Source organism: Vigna angularis, chromosome 4, assembly GCF_016808095.1.
Source record: "Vigna angularis cultivar LongXiaoDou No.4 chromosome 4, ASM1680809v1, whole genome shotgun sequence".
NCBI classification, from domain to species: domain Eukaryota; kingdom Viridiplantae; phylum Streptophyta; class Magnoliopsida; order Fabales; family Fabaceae; genus Vigna; species Vigna angularis.
The window spans coordinates 32,796,522-32,813,062 of record NC_068973.1 but is presented as its reverse complement, the minus strand read 5'-3'; the positions used below and the strand labels follow the sequence as shown (position 1 = coordinate 32,813,062).

At 26.5% G+C, this 16,541-nt stretch overlaps 1 protein-coding gene across 1 annotated transcript; it reads right to left on the bottom strand.

Annotated features, from left to right (window-relative positions):
- LOC108331015 (RING-H2 finger protein ATL11) lies at positions 1-1,569 on the bottom strand. Its single transcript, XM_017565626.2, has one exon. It carries the CDS (start codon positions 1,313-1,315, stop codon positions 233-235), a length of 1,083 nt encoding a protein of 360 aa, XP_017421115.1. The 5' UTR covers positions 1,316-1,569; the 3' UTR covers positions 1-232.
- Positions 1,570-16,541: the final 14,972 nt, after the last annotated feature.

The following is a 16,541-nucleotide window of genomic DNA, read 5'->3' as shown; positions in this document are numbered from 1 at the left end:
CCCAGAAAACAAAAAATTCCAAACTCCACAACCATAAGAATGAACAAATACTGTTACATACATGCACACAGTGCGTGCGTAATGTAAAAGGAACAATTCCATTGGAAAGCAAACACTGGTGGTTGGTAAATTCGTAAATGGCAAAAGTAAAGAGTAATGATATCATCATCATCATATCATCTTCTAATAATCTTTCTTTGACCTTCATCCACCGAACTAACAAACCAAACATTTAATTCTCAGTATCCTTCGTGGTCTCCGAGAAAAGCCGATCCGAAGAACGTTCGCCGACATCTTCCTTAATGGAGTCCTTTGCCGGAGGGCTCTGAAAAAACCACCGTCTGTCGTGTCCCCGCACGTGAGGGCTGCTGCTGCTGCCACCCATGCCTCTTGTCACGTGAGGACTAAGACTGTGACCAACGCTTCTGGTCCTGTAACCCCTCCTCCCACTGTTCTCGCGCGTGAATCCCAGGCTCAAGCCGCAACTCTTGGTGCGACTCAGCGTCGTAGAAGTCATCAGCTGGTTCCGCACTTCCTCGGGCAAACGCAGAGTGAACCGCTCGCAATTCTCTCCCGGTTGAACCAGCGAGTGACCCGTCGAGTGAGATCGTGGAATCAAGCTGGCGATGCTGAAACCCGTTGACCTTGACCGCGGTGAACGGTTGCGATTAATGAAATCATTGGGCTTGGGAGAAACCGCGGGCTCGGGTTGGACCGGGGAGTTTAAAACGGGTTGAACCGGATCCGGGATTGGGATGGAAACAAAGGAGGGGTCGTCGGGTTTGGGGACAAGGTTGGCACGACAGACGGGACAAGTGGAGTGATTGGCGAGCCACGCGTCGATGCACTCTGGGTGGAACACGTGGCTGCACTTGGGTATCAAACGCAGCGTTTCCGCCTCCTCGAACTCGTTCAGGCACACGGCGCATTCCAGCGTGGCGCGTCCTATCTTGAGGCTCTTCACGGTGGAGTAGACGAAGGTGGGGAAGGTCTCGATGATTTCGCGGTCAAGACCACGTGGCCGACGCGTGATCGAGATGGACAGGTCGAACCTCCCTCGCATACTTCGCTCCGCGCACTGGCGCGTGTACACGGAGAGGAACCCGAGGAAGAAGAACACCGCCACCAGAATCACCAGAACGATGGCCATGGACTTGTCGAACTTCAGCTTGGATAAGCGGTCCAGCGGCGGCGGTGGCGTGTGGTCGTTGGGAAGCTGCGCGGTGGCCGGTGGCGGAAAGTGCGTGAGGAGAATAAAATAACAGTAAAAAAGGAAAAGGTCATGGTGGAAGGTGGTGAGTGGCAGAGTGATCATGAGAGTTTGAATTTGAGTGTTTGGTTTGAAGATTTTGGTCCTAATTAATAGTAGCTACCATTCATGGCCGCTGATTCCTCCTCTGATCAGTTTTCTTCTGTTGAGTTTTGAGTCTCCGAGTAATTAATGCTTTGGTGGTTGACGTTGCAGAAAGAAGGTGCCCAAAACGGTACCGTAAGAGTTTGGATTATGGTGGCCAAGAAAAATTAGGAGTCTACGTAGACTTTGCGACTACATAAAGTTTTCAGAACAGGATAAAGCTTTTATTTTTAAATTTCTATTCAACAATTGTTAATTTATTTTTTCAAACATTCTTGATAACGTATATTTTTTTTCTTTATTTAAGAATGTCCTCCTTTCGTCACCTGTCCTATCCTTCCGACCATTTCAAACATCCATGGATGATTTCAGATTTTACCTTTGGAAACAGCAAGAGCAAGTCTGATGGGGTGAAAAAATAATATTAATAAAAAACATTTGGATAAAATAATAGTAATAGAGACAAAAATATGAAATTTTCAAAACCTTACTTAATAAACCATTCAAAAGCTGCCAAAGAATTTGACATACACAAGCAAATAATATATCAGTGTTAATATTAGTGTATTATGCGTATATACCTAACCTAAAGTATTATTGTAGATCGGAAGAATCTAAATAATAAAGAGAAATTTTTTTTAACGAAATTCTCATTTCATTTCCTAATGGATGCAAAAAACAAAATTGTGTGTAATTGATGTAGCAGGGAATGGAGCCAAAATACTCTGTATATAATGATTTACCGAGTCTTTATAAATTCATATCATAAGGTAATGGATGTATATTTGGTAAGCTCAAATTCAATTATTTCATAATTTATAGCGTATTTTCTTCTATTTTAATACATTTATTAATTATTCTTAATTTCTTTTTATCTTGTGCTACTTTTAATTTTTTTACGTACTTTAAATTAAAAACAAATAAATATTGCAAATTAAAGTAATAAACATTTAATTATTAATGTTCTGTGGAAACTAATAAAAATGTAAAAAATTCAGTGTAGCAATTTAAACAAAGATAAAAGAATTTAAACTTTTAAAATATAAATAAAATTTAATTTAATTAATATTCATTAAAAAAATGTATTTAAATAAATGACTTTTAAAATAAAAAGGACATAATAAAAAATAATATAATTACTGAAAACTATAATAAAATTAATTACATTTAAAAATTCTAAAACTCTAATTTCATCTAAAAAATTATTTAAAATAAAAAATAGGTCCATTTGAATTTAGAACACCACAATAAATAATTAGATACATGCAAAACAAATCAATAAAAGGAAGGATCTAAATTAAGTAAAAGATGCCGGAATAAATACTTGAATCCATTGTCGAATACCAAATGGGAGAGAGCCAATGATTTTAGATCTTCTTCAATAACATTAATTTTATCTAATCACTTTTGTTTCAGCTCCAAATGAAAAAAAAAAACAGAAACTACACACAGTATTATTAATATATAAAGATTTGTTTCTGTTTTTATTCCTACATTATTTAATAATCGAAATTAAGTGTAATTTAAATATTTATTTCTTTTTTTATTTTCTCAGTTGCTTGTTAAAAGTAAAACAAAACAAAATTTTAAAATAAATAATACATTAAATATATATGATTAGTTTCATTAAACTTTCCATTAAACTCTAATAATATACTAATATTAAATAATTTTCATTAAACTTTCCAACTTTCAAATTCTACACACTAACTATAGACCACTTTAAATTTAATTTACTCAAACACTTAAGTCACTACAAAAGAAATTTAACATGTTAGAAATTTTTGTTATAACATGTTTTTTTTTATTGTTCTTCGATTTTATTAAAACAAGATATTTATATTTATTTATTAACGGATCTCACTTTATGTTGTTCTGATCAAATATTATGACAAAATTCTATAATTTAGTTTCGAATATTGATATTATAATACAATTTTACATTTATTTAACACAGAATATAATACAAAGATAAAATAGTAATAAAAATATAAATTTTTGTATTTTTTCAAAAAAAAAATTAAAGAAAGATAATATCAAATAAATATAAAAGATTTAGGTATGTTAAATAATATTTTTGTTTTTTTAATTTCCACTCAAATTTCAAACACTTAAGCAGTGAAAAGGTGACACTTTTGTGCTTGTTAGTTAAAAATTAAAATTAAAAGGTATATTTTCTTGAACTAAACCTGCCTCAAATATTTACAACTCTGAGTTGATAAAGTTAGCCCAATAAAAGAAATTATAAATTTTCTAACATTTCTAATTAAGATTTGTTTTTTCTTGCAAAAGTATATATAATACGAGTCCAGTTTTGTTTGGTTTAGTGGTATTTGAAACTTGTAGGAAAGTTGATATTAAATAATCATTCAAAACACGTAAAACAAAATGAACGGCAAATCCTATTTATTGAAACGACCAAATTCAACTCTACAAATAAAAATTAGGATCGAAACAGACTTAGGATTTGAAATAAAATTCAATGAGAAATCACGGAAATGATGAAAAATAAAACATTGGCAGGTAAAAATATTTTTGGAGTTGTTGAACAAAAACCAATGATTGAGCATTAATTGGTTTTCAACCCATTGAGGAACAAAATAATGAAATCAACAAATTTCTGGGAAAGAAAAACAATCAAACCACTCCAAGAAATCAATTAATAAAATTTATCCCATTTCTATTTAGTTATTTTTTACCTGTTTGTAAGTGTGATTCATATAATTTAAAATTAATTTTTGACTAATATAATTGATAACAAAAGTAAAAACAAAAAACAAAACAATGTCATATATTAAAACTGACAGATTAATGTTAAAAAAGCTGGTTGAAGAAAAAAGAATTCCACTATTTAGTAGGTAAGAGTGTTCATTAAAATAATGTAAAGAACATTATATTTATAAAAGGTTATTCTAACTTAGAAGTAAGGAGGGACGTATATAATAATTAACACTGAACTTATGAAAAGCGTAAATACTGCAAATTAAAAAATGATGAAAGAAAGAGATCTTAAAATATATATATAAAGGTCTGAAAAAAGTTGAAAGAAGGGCAAACTGACTTTGTTATTTTGAAAATTTCAATACATTTACGGATGATTTTGTGTGAGGAGGATTTAAAAGTTCAACAAAAAAAAGTTATACATGCATCTCATTACAATTAGTGCGAAAATGTTATTAAGGGAAATGTTTATTTGATTAATTCTAGCCATGTTCTAAACTTTCTGATCTTCGTTTTCACATATTATGACCAGAAATAGTTAATAGTTTAAAGAAAATTAATGTTGACAAAAAAAAAAAGAGAGTTCGAAATCCACATAAGTTTTGATGGTAAAATTGTTCAAATTATTAAGTTTTTTTTTTATTGTTAGATGTTAGTTGTTTATTTTTTTAATGAAAAAGTTAAACTCACAATCTTTTTATTTTTTAAAAAAAAATTATATTTGACCAATTTTACAACTCCTTTACTATAAGATAATATACAAATTATACTCAAATTAATTATTTACATACCAAGATCAACCTATATTTTCTTGTGTCATAAGAAAACTAGTGATAAAAAAAGAACAAAAGGTCGACAAAGAAAAGAATGAAATCAAAGTTGAAGAAATTTAGAAGTCCAGTAACTAATAATTCGGAAAATTTAATATATGATATAGATTGCCAACTCTAATATAAGAAATGATTTAACATACTTTGTTAGCTCAAACTAAATATTGATAAGGGTGCATTTATAGTACAGTATATAAGTTTTAGAAGTTTACGTGTACACATAAACACCTCAAATCTAACATAAATTTGTTTTTGAATATATGTAAAGGAGATATAACAAGTAACTTGTTATATTATTATTTTATTAAGATTTCTTCCTTTTTTTTTAAAGAAAAATTATTACTGTAGATGTAAAAATAAGTGTTTCTAGAATATACAGGATGACTTCCTCTTAAATCAATTAAAGTAATAATTTGAATTTTTTTTTTTTATAAAAAGTTAATGTGTTCTCATCATACGTTAGAGTTAATATATATATATATATATATATATATATATATATATATATATGGTTTGTTAACTTAGAATACTAAAATTTAGTTGATAAAAATATCTCTTATATATTATGAATTTTAAAAGTTATATTAAGGATGTTTGAAAAATTTATGATTTTTCTATATATTTATTTTGAATTAAAAATAAAAATTATTAAAATACCTTTATATTTGAATATATCTTTTTTAATATATAAGGATATTTTTGTCAATTAAATTTTGATATATAAATTAGTAAACCCTTATATATATATATATATATATATATATATATATGAAATATTATCCATTTTTAAATTGATATTCTTTATAATTTTGTCTTAAAGAAAATAGGTTGAAAAAGAAATCCATATTTAAACATTTTTTAGATTTCAATTCCTAAATAATATATATTTATTAAATATAATGGATCAGAATTTCTTTTTCCTAGAAAAGTAGTAGAAAGATAGAAATTTGGTTTGAAAGAATGGAAAGAAAAATGTTAGGCGTAGTAACTAGAAGTAGTTATCTACTACACTAACTTTTAAAGTTATCCAATTGCTATAAAATGGATGTTTCGATAAGGTGGATACTCCAAAAATTTAGGAGACACCGAATGATGTAGGAGATTTGAAACAATATGATTTTAAGACGGTTCTGCTATGAGATAAATTTATAAACGAAAAAGGTGATGAAACACTGAAAGAGGTCATAATCTGCTCTTCTTTTTTCCCAAGTTAGAAAATGAATAACAATTGAAGCTAGTTTTTCTGTCTCTTTCAGTCGTCATCTTCAACTAATTCAACACTTTTAATTTTATTTCTAACCATTCAAAACTCTATTAACTTTTTAATATACATAAGTGCCTTCTTCAACTACGTAAGCTCCTTCCAATTATTTCTCTTCTCAATCTTCTCCAACCATGCCACCAAATAAAACTAAAATATTCATCATATAGTTTGAATCTTATTTTTTATCTTTGTTTCGATAGAGACATTTTTAGGTTGGTGGTTTTTTTTTTGTTTTTTTTTACTATTTTTAGTTTCAGATAATAATTGAGAGTTTGCTCTAAATTTGGGGTACGGATTTTCCTTTAATATAATATAAAATTTAACTCTTTAGCTCAAAATTAAAATTTATATAATATATAAAGTGAAGTTTGGATTTATATATATATATATATATATATATATATATATATATATATATATATATATATATATATATATATAATGTAAATTGGTCTTGTTTGTATTTAATGTAGAATTTTCAATATAGTTTCTCACATATCAAATCGATTTATTTTATATATTAATTTGTATATATTTTATAAGAATTCATCTTAAATATTGACACTTATTTCTTCCAACGACTTTTAGTAACAGAAATATGCAAATTTAAAATAAAACAGATGAGATCGATAGCAAATGTAATTCTTTGAGCGAGTTTACGAGTTAATAATGCATAAAATGCTTATTCAATTTAAAAAATTACTTGTAAGTATATCATCTGATGGATCCAACAGAGTGTTTCTCCTTACACCACCATATTCCACAAATACCCCTCAGTAAAAATTAAACTACTGTGATTGAAGGAATGAGAGTTCCGTTAATAGATATTCACATGACAGATATGGTTTGTGCTACAATAACAGACATTGTCACACGTCCTCTCATCAATCACGCACACTGACACATGTCATGAAGGAATAATTTATTAAGAACCTAGTAGACCCTAATAAAAAGCAACATAGGACCTCCTGGAACAACAAAGCTGAGGTCCATGTAGTAAATTACAAAATGTGTAATTTATTTCTATCTAAATAGAAGCATATCAAAAAGGGTGTATATACATTAAAAGATCTGTTCACTACCAAAATTGGACGACTCCAGTATGCAAAAATATTCATAAGGAGCCAAAACAGGGATTTAAGTAATCATCCCCTTATAATATCATAAAATGACCTCGAGAGGAAACAATATGAAAATATTCAATTTCAACGTCTTATCAATTATGCAACTGAGAAGTAATGCTTTTCTCAAGAGGATGATATTGGGTATGCATGTATCTCCTAACTTTCACAGAACCTGGCTGCTTAAGCCACTTGTCATATAAGCCTTTAATAATGGGATTGTCAAATGGTGATGCTGCCAAAACATTTTCCATGTAAACTGATTCTAACAACTACTCAGTTCTTTGGGAGACTATCCTGAAATTGGTTTAGTTTGACCTCCCCCATTTAAGCAACCTGAAGGGCATGCCATGATTTCTAGGAAATGATAATCACATTTCCCAGTTTTAAGTTTTCGTACAATGTTATGTAGGTTTCGAAAACCATAACACATAGCAAATTTCAACACTATTTTTCCCTTAACCTCTAGAGTCACTTCCTGAAAATTTGAATTCCTGATGTGTCTAAAGGTCAAAGAATCATTCATTTGTCTTCCAAAAAGTGTTTTAGCAGCATATCAGAAAATTGTTTCTGCATAAACAAAAAAAAATAAATATAGAAGGCCAACGGATATGAGGATCCGTTTCCCCTTCAACAGATACCCATATCCGTGGACGGATATCCAATATTCGTTCAAGGTCTTCAACAATCTCTTCTCCTATTTTTTTCACATAACACCTCCAAATACAACAAACCAAACAAACACAAATTTAACAACATGTTCACACAACACCTCAACAGCAACCAAATGCATGCAAAGTATTAAAGAAGAAGAAGAAACCAACATGATTTCCAGCCACGGAATAGAGCAGGAAAGTTTCAAACGACTACACCCCTCTGGAAATGAATAAGTCACATCCTCAAGGAAAACTCATCTCACCTCTTAGTGGATAGATGCACCGAAAACGGAAAATAAATTAAAAAAAAAAAGGAAAGGAACAAGGAAGGGAAAGAGAGAATGTGGTGTGGGGGTGGAGGAGTGAAAGAGAGAATGTTGATTTGTTGTTGTGTGGGCACGGCTGATTCCTCCGAGTTTTGGTTTTATCCATCGTTATTTAAACTATAACAATTCTGACAAGTTGTTGTACTGAAATCAACTTTATTTAAGCCTACAACCCAACTTATGTAATGGTTGCAGTAGCCCAAACCTAGAGTTTGATTAGGCGTTTACTACTCGCACCCCTATTGATTAATACCCGCACATCATACTAATAATACATAAGGCCTAGTTTAGCAAGTCAACTCAAAGCCCAAACAAAACTAAAGTGAAAGCACAATTATGAGCAAATAATAAACATACTAATGACCGCCTAGAATAAAGTCACGAATATTGTTATTTACACTTCTTAATTTTATTAATACATTTTTTATTTTTTTACCTGAAACACTCTTTTTTTTATTTTTTTGAAAATGAATTAAACTTTTAACACATTCTAAAAGTTACTTTCTGAAGGTGTCAAAGTTTTAATACATACTTAAAGTTTTCACACAATTTGGAAATACTTTCTGAAAATCAATATTTAAAAGAAACTCTAAAAAAAGAATAACAAAATTTCAAATTAAAGGAATTACTGAGATATATTGATTTTTCTTTTCAAAATATACCCATTTTAAAATGAAATTTTCAATTTTAATTATTAAGATAGACATTTTATTCAGTAAGTTGAGAATTCGGTTTATAAAAGATTAAATTTAGACTAAACTTTAACTTCCTGATGATCAAATAATATATGATTTTTCAGTTTTATGTTTTTTCTAATTTTTTTCAAAATGGGAAGGAAAATTCATAAAAATAAAAGTAAAAAGTGTAATTTAAAATTTCGATCTTTGAATAATAGAATAAATATTAGAACAAAGTGGTTTAAATTAAATAAATATTGATGTGGGATGTGTAAGTAAATATAAATTATTGTTAGTTTAAATATTTTATAATTATTTCTATGAAGGAGGAAAGGGAAAAAATAAAAAATAATTAAATAAAAAATATTGAGATTAATTTTACTTTTTATTCAGGAGAAGGAAAAAAATTAAAAATAATCAGAGTATAGTACTTTTAATTCTCAAACTAGTACCATATATGCCCACCTTTATTTCATGATAATTAAAAAATAAAAAATAAATTTTCTAATAATAATTAAAATAAAAAATATTATAATTTAAAAATAAATAAATTTAAATGCATAAAAATAGATTATATTGATATAAACAAAATTAACAGTAAAATGATAAAAAAACAATTATCAAATAATTATTAAATGCAATCCCCTTTTATAGTTATAGATAAATTAAATTTTAAATAATTTTTATTAAATATTTAACCTCTCCTGGTTAAATTAAACTTATAACAAGTTTGGTCTATTTTTTTTAGTAAAGGAAGCTAATTACATTATTTTAAGTTATGTATATTTGAAAATATAGAATTGTATGATTGTATGGTGAATTAATTAGATGATTGAATTGTATGTTGAGTATGACTTGTTCATTTGTGGTTAAACTCATAAATTATATGTTTTTTGTTATATGATGGACTTTGATAAATTGACAATTTTTTTGGAATATTCCATTGTTAACATGTTGGTTTGAATTTGATTTTGTGTGTTTAAGAAAGTTATAATATGAATATTTGGTTAACTGGTACGAATTTTCATATTTAAAACTGTTTTAAACTAATTCACTGAGAAAAAGTACTATTTTGATCAATTGAACATGTATAAGTTTTATTAAAAAGTACAAAATATAGGTCTGATATTTGGTATAGTGTTGAGCGGTGCCATGGTGATGTTAAGTGCCTAGTTTTACGAATGTTTTGGCTTTGAGCGGTAACATGATACCGTTGAGTGTAGTTGATCGTCATCTTTTGTGAGAAGTCTAGCACTGGGCGCCACCTCTAAGTGCTAATGTGTATGTTTGAATTGTCTTCTTCTTTGGTTTCTTGAGATAGAATGCAATTTATACCTTATGCATGTCTAAGAGTATTATGATGTTTATTCATGTATGATATTGAGATGAATGAGTATTGTATATGTGTTTAGCATAATTCAATGAATTTTGTGTTTATGGTGGCGTTTCATCAAGTATGTAGTGATATCTAGTATCAATATTGAAAGTTATCATATCACTCTAATAACTATCCAATCTCAAGTAGAGAAGAGAGTGATATGTAATGAGAGGAGTAGGATGTTCTATTCTAGGAGTTTTACCTTGAACAAAGATGTTAACAACTAACCTTGTGTATGGTAGGATGAAACTCATTGACAAAGACTTTGTAAAGTAATAGAAACCACCACAAGTGCATAACTCGTCCGAATCTCATATCAATACATGTATCTAGATCATTAAGTTTAATGAGTCTTTATTTATGATATAATTGTTGTTATAAATGAGTTATGTGTGGTAACATCTCTGTGCCTATTTTATGAATGTTTTTTTTGTGCATTAGGTTACAATTTTCTACTATGTTGTTTTGTTTGTTTGTTCTCTTTATTTGTAATGATCACTTTAATAATGTGAGGAGACGATAGTATCGTGATTAATGCAGTACATGTCGATAATGGTATTGTAATATAAATCTAGGATGAATCTCTTTTTTATAAGCTTATATTTTTTAAAAACATTACTTACTTTTGATTTTGATTAATATAATATTATCTCTTAATTATATAAGATTATTGTGTATATTTTTTTTGATATTATAGTTATACATTAATAGAAGTATATATGTTTAAATTATTTGTTTTTAAATATTGATTATGTAATGATGTTGTAATAATTATATACTATTAAATGAAATGTTACAAAATTAATTTATTTAATTTAAATAAATTTCTTATGATATTTATGAATCGAAATTTTAAATTATATATATATATATATATATATATATATATATATATATATATTAGTTTTATTTAAAAAAGTGAAAATAAAAACTGAAAAAGAATTTCATCTTTGAGAAGTTAAATTCGAAGTTATTTTTAACAGCAGAGACCACTGTATAAAATTGGTAGCCGAATATAGTAAAAGATAGATCTTAATAATTAAAGGTGAAAAAGGGTCTATTTTAGAAAAAAAAATGCAAGATATGTCACTTGTGTCGGTAAAGTCACTTAATTGATTGAGAAACAAAATTTGCCCAACAAGAAGGGCATGAAAGTGACTACATTGTTTATGACTACAATATGCAGACAAAACTAAAACTGATTTTTTTAAATAAGCAGTGAATAAAACAAATTAAATTAATTTCTTATGTATGTAAAATAGTCAAGTAATTCCTCCACTGTTATTTTCGATAAAACATTTGCTTTATTAATCATACTATTTTTCTAAAAAAGTATTTTATAATTTTGTTTGAATTTAAAGGAAATGTAAAATTCGAATTATCTATATATTATATAATTATTTTAACTTTTAAATTTAAATTATTGACAGTGATGTGGTTTATTTTTAAAAAACATTATCAATAATTATTTAAAACACATGGGCATCAATAATTGAAAGTTTAAAATAAGAAAAAAATTAAATTTTATATGAAAATTAGAAAACATTTAAATACACTAAAAATATTCCGAAATTTGTATAATAGTAAAAGTCATTTGTGAATAATACGTAAAATTTAAAAAACACTTAAGTGGGCAAAAGAGCTGTCTTATCACCGCTCTGGCAGAGTGACACACGCAACTTAATTTGTTTGGTTTTTGATTTGTTTTTTGCAAAAAGTTAATTATTATTAACGGCTGGAAAATATTTGAAAATTTTTAATCCAAGTTGAATGAATAGGTTGCTTTCAATGTCAATCACAGAAGAAAGTCCAAAATGACAGAACAAATTGATGAAAGTGTTGAAGAAAGTTAAAAGGAGGCATAGTTGGTGTTATGATAGATATGATTGGTAGGTCCGATTTGAATTGAAGTTGTTTTAACTCAATTAAAAGTTCATTGCATTTGCTGTGAGAATGTCTTGGAACATCACCGTCGCGTGACATCCAACATGTTCAAGTGACGTTTCCATTTTCCCATTTTTAGTTATCTCTTTCACTAACTTACACCCATTATTCTCCATACTTTCCTCCCTTTCTTTCATTTAAATTTACTAAATTTCTTGTGAAAATAAAATTGCTATATGGAATATATTAATCAATTTCACACTCGGATACCCCCTAATAGGTGAACCGATCGGTTGATACAATGTTTAAAGATAAATTAATAGAATAATTATAATTAATGATGGTTAACAAATATATTAACAGATATTAATGATCAATTAATATATTTATTCTTTAGAAATATATCTATTTTTAAGTATCAAGTGTCTTATGTAAGTTAATCGCAGAGAATTTTCTTAAAAAAATTTGGACGATCGGGATATGAAGTAAACTAAGACAGAACGATCTACTTTCGATCCCATATAATTGAAACAGTGTATATTTTATTTTAAACATTAAAATTGAATAAAAATAGTTTTTTTATTTCTAATTTTTTATTTTACTTTTAAATAATGTTTTAGATTGATATTTGAGTTAAAATGTATCAGTAATAATATTTTAAATGTCAACTTAAATCATGTTTAACAAGTTAACAAAATTTAACACAATCAAATAGAATGATTATATTGAGAACCAAACTATATTAAAGTCTGGGATAAAAACAAATTAATTTAACGTCAAAAATTTAAAAACTAAAAGTATAGTTAATTTTTAATTTTGTGACTAGATATTTAGGTTTAAAATGTTACTTTTGTTTTAAAAAGATGTTTGAAAACTTTAATATCATTTTTAACTTAAAACTTTAAAGTTATAGTTTTTAAAGATAAACATTTTAATGGTGACTACTTTTTCATATAACCGTTTTACAATAAGATTTGCTTTTTTAAAATGATTTTTTTTTTTATAAAAGTAAACTTTAAAATTTTAAAAAATTTCATTTACTTTATATCATATTTGTTTGTTGAGCCATCATAACCTCCAATGAATCGTCACAATTATGGACTATGATATTACTATTAAGTTTTTTAGGAAATTCAACATTGATAAATTATGAACAAATTCATATAAGAAAACAAAATTCCATTTTCAACTTAAAACTTTAAAACTATAACTTTATGAGTCATTATACTTATGCATGGTTCATCATTTTTTATCTTATTTATTTTTAATCAATATAAAACTTTCAACAAACTTGAATTCTTAACATAAAAACTCCATTTTAACATGAATGTTATTCTTAATTAAGTAGTAAAATAAAATTACCATTGAAACCTTATCTTCATTATTCATTTCAAAAGGAAAATAAATATAATTAAAACCATTTGATTACCTATTTTTTTAGTCTATTAATAGGAAATGATTTAAAACAATGAAGATTAAATTTTTAACATATATATAAATTAAAATTTTAACTATCTTTTTTTTCACTTACAAAATTTATCATCTTTCTAAATTACTTTTTCTCATTTTCTCTATACTTTCCATAAATTTTTGAGATAATTTTTCATCTTTCCTTCAATAAAAATCACCATTTAAAAAAATTAATAATTTAGCAAAATTAAAATTTGTTATATGTTATTTCAGAGTATATATTTTTTTCTTCTCAAATATCTAGATTTGTCTTTTTTTTTCTTTGATTCCATGTGTGAGTTTTTGTGTTTGGATATAAAATATGAGTTAAATAGATTAATTTGTGTTAGTCTAAGTTTTTTGTGATAAGTTTTGTATGTGAATAAATTTGCGAGGAAACAAGTCAAATCTTTTTTAACTTGGTTTTCTTTTTTCTTTTATCATTTCTATTGTACTGAATAAAGGTACATGGAATTAATAAATTCACTTCATTTAAGTTGATTTGGAACTTAGTATAATTTAAGAATATGAAAATTTGAGATATATAAATTATTAATTTAAAAAGAAAATACATGTTAATTATGAAGTTGAATTTATATATGATGACTGAGCTATTCTGGTTCGTGATATTGGTATGTTATCCTTGAGTTTGAGGTAGTCATTATGGAATTAGACTAATTAGACTAATTAGATATTGAACCATGAAATAATAGAGGTTGAAGTAGAAATTGATAGAAATAGAAAATTATAAACTTACAAACAAATTAATTAGTTGGTTTTGTTTTTAGAGTTAGAACAATTCATTGATGCTATACAATATAAAGCATGCGTATAAAGATCTTTCATTTATATTCAAAAGGTTGGAAGATTTTTAAATTGATTTTATTCAATGTGGAATTGCTTTATAACTCTGCATATATTATTTTTTTTTCACAACACTGTGTTTCATATGATAGATCACTTAGGTAATAACTAAAATTAAGAATTTTTTTTATAATTTTTGCTATTATATATTAATGTATACGAATGACTCAATTACCTTTCTTCTGTGTTACATATTATATTGCATATTCTTGTCGATCAGACAATAATAATAATAATAATAGAAATAATACTTTTAACATATATAAATTTGACATTATTTTTTTTGTAAAATTTATGACACCCTACCATTACTCTAAAATAACGCCTTGGACTATAAAACCAATTTTCAAAAGATGTTTTTCATTTTTAAAACGGCAAGTTAAACTTGTTAAATACAATACCAAAGCTTTCAGGGTATATATATATATATATATATATATATATATATATATATATATATATATATATATATATATATATATATATATATATATATATATATATATATATATATGTTTAGATAGTCTTTTTCAGATTGTCGTCAAAGAGAAAATAAATGAAATTAGTTGTAACATAAATAAAGTTATAGCTAAAAAACGATGTAGTGAAAATTATAAAATTGGCTTGTTATAGCTATGTTTGAAATTAGGTGTACCCTAGGGAAAGAGGGTGGAAATTGGTTGCTTCTGAAAACTTTTTGTCATAGATAGTTCTCATCTATAATTAGAAGCTCCCAGGCTTCGTGAATCTACTTTTTAACTTTACACTGTTGCATCTCAAAAACTTTCAAACAAAAAAGTAATCAACGAACTGTTCTTTAAATATATTTTCAAAATTAATTAAAATTTATGAAATAATAAACAAAACATTTTAAACAATTTCTTATTAGTTTTAATAAATTTTAACAATTAACAAAAGGATGTATTAATAAATATGTTACGGACCTTTCCTGTTTTAATCTATATAAACGAATGAAATTAATATAATTATATGTATATAACAAATAGTTTATCACAAACAATAATTACTTTGAGTATTAGAAAAAGATTCATGTTTACCGTTTAAAGTTTTTTATATTTTTTATGAAAAAAAGTTATTGTACTCATAAATTAACTAATTTATTTTTTATTAATAGAGAATATAAATGGTTTAATATTTTGTTTATATGTATTTATTTAGATTCATGAATACTATAGTTTGTTTATGTATAGTAAAGTATAAATTTTATTATGAGTTTAGTATTATCTTTCATTTCTTTTACTCTTTTATTTTATTTATTTTTTAATAATTTTTATGTAATAATAAATTATCTGTGAGCTTTGAAATGTTAGCATTATGAGAAAGTTCACATGACCTTATTTAAAATGCTTTATTACAAATAAATACAAAGACAAATAAATACAAAAACTTTCTCAATTGTTTGAATTTAACAAAAACAAAAATCTTTTAATTATGATCGTTTCCGTTTAAGGTCAACTTTTTTTTTCCAACACCAAATATAGTTTAAGATTTTTCTTTTACTTCACGTTTATACTCTTTGGTCAAACAGAAGAACTATGTACATAAGTACTATGATGTCAAAATAAATAAAAATTTCAAAATATTAAAAATAAATGCGTAATTAATATAATCTATTTATTACAATACTTCCAAAATGGTAATAGTTTTACTTAATTTTTAAGTTAATCATTCTTAATATTAATCTTTACTTTAATCCGGTTACTTGTCTAACCGGCCAATTTTTCTTGGATTCGAGATTATTATTATTTGATCTTTTGTTGACCAGATATACAATTATATAACTTAATTTTAACATTTAATTTATGATAAAAAAAAAAAGAAATGTAAGCTAAATGGTTGTTGGTGAAGCAATCCTATCTTGTCTCCGGAGTAGTGGACTGAATTCGTTAGCATTTTCCATCAAATGGATGACAGAACTACTTATTTTGTCAAACCTTTTTGACATCTTAACTTTTATGTCTAATTGTGTCTCATGCATTATTGCTTTAAAACTTAA

Excerpts from the sequence above, each read along its gene's own strand:
- LOC108331015 (XM_017565626.2), bottom strand. The coding sequence starts at position 1,315 with ATGATCACTCTGCCACTCACCACCTTCCACCATGACCTTTTCCTTTTT.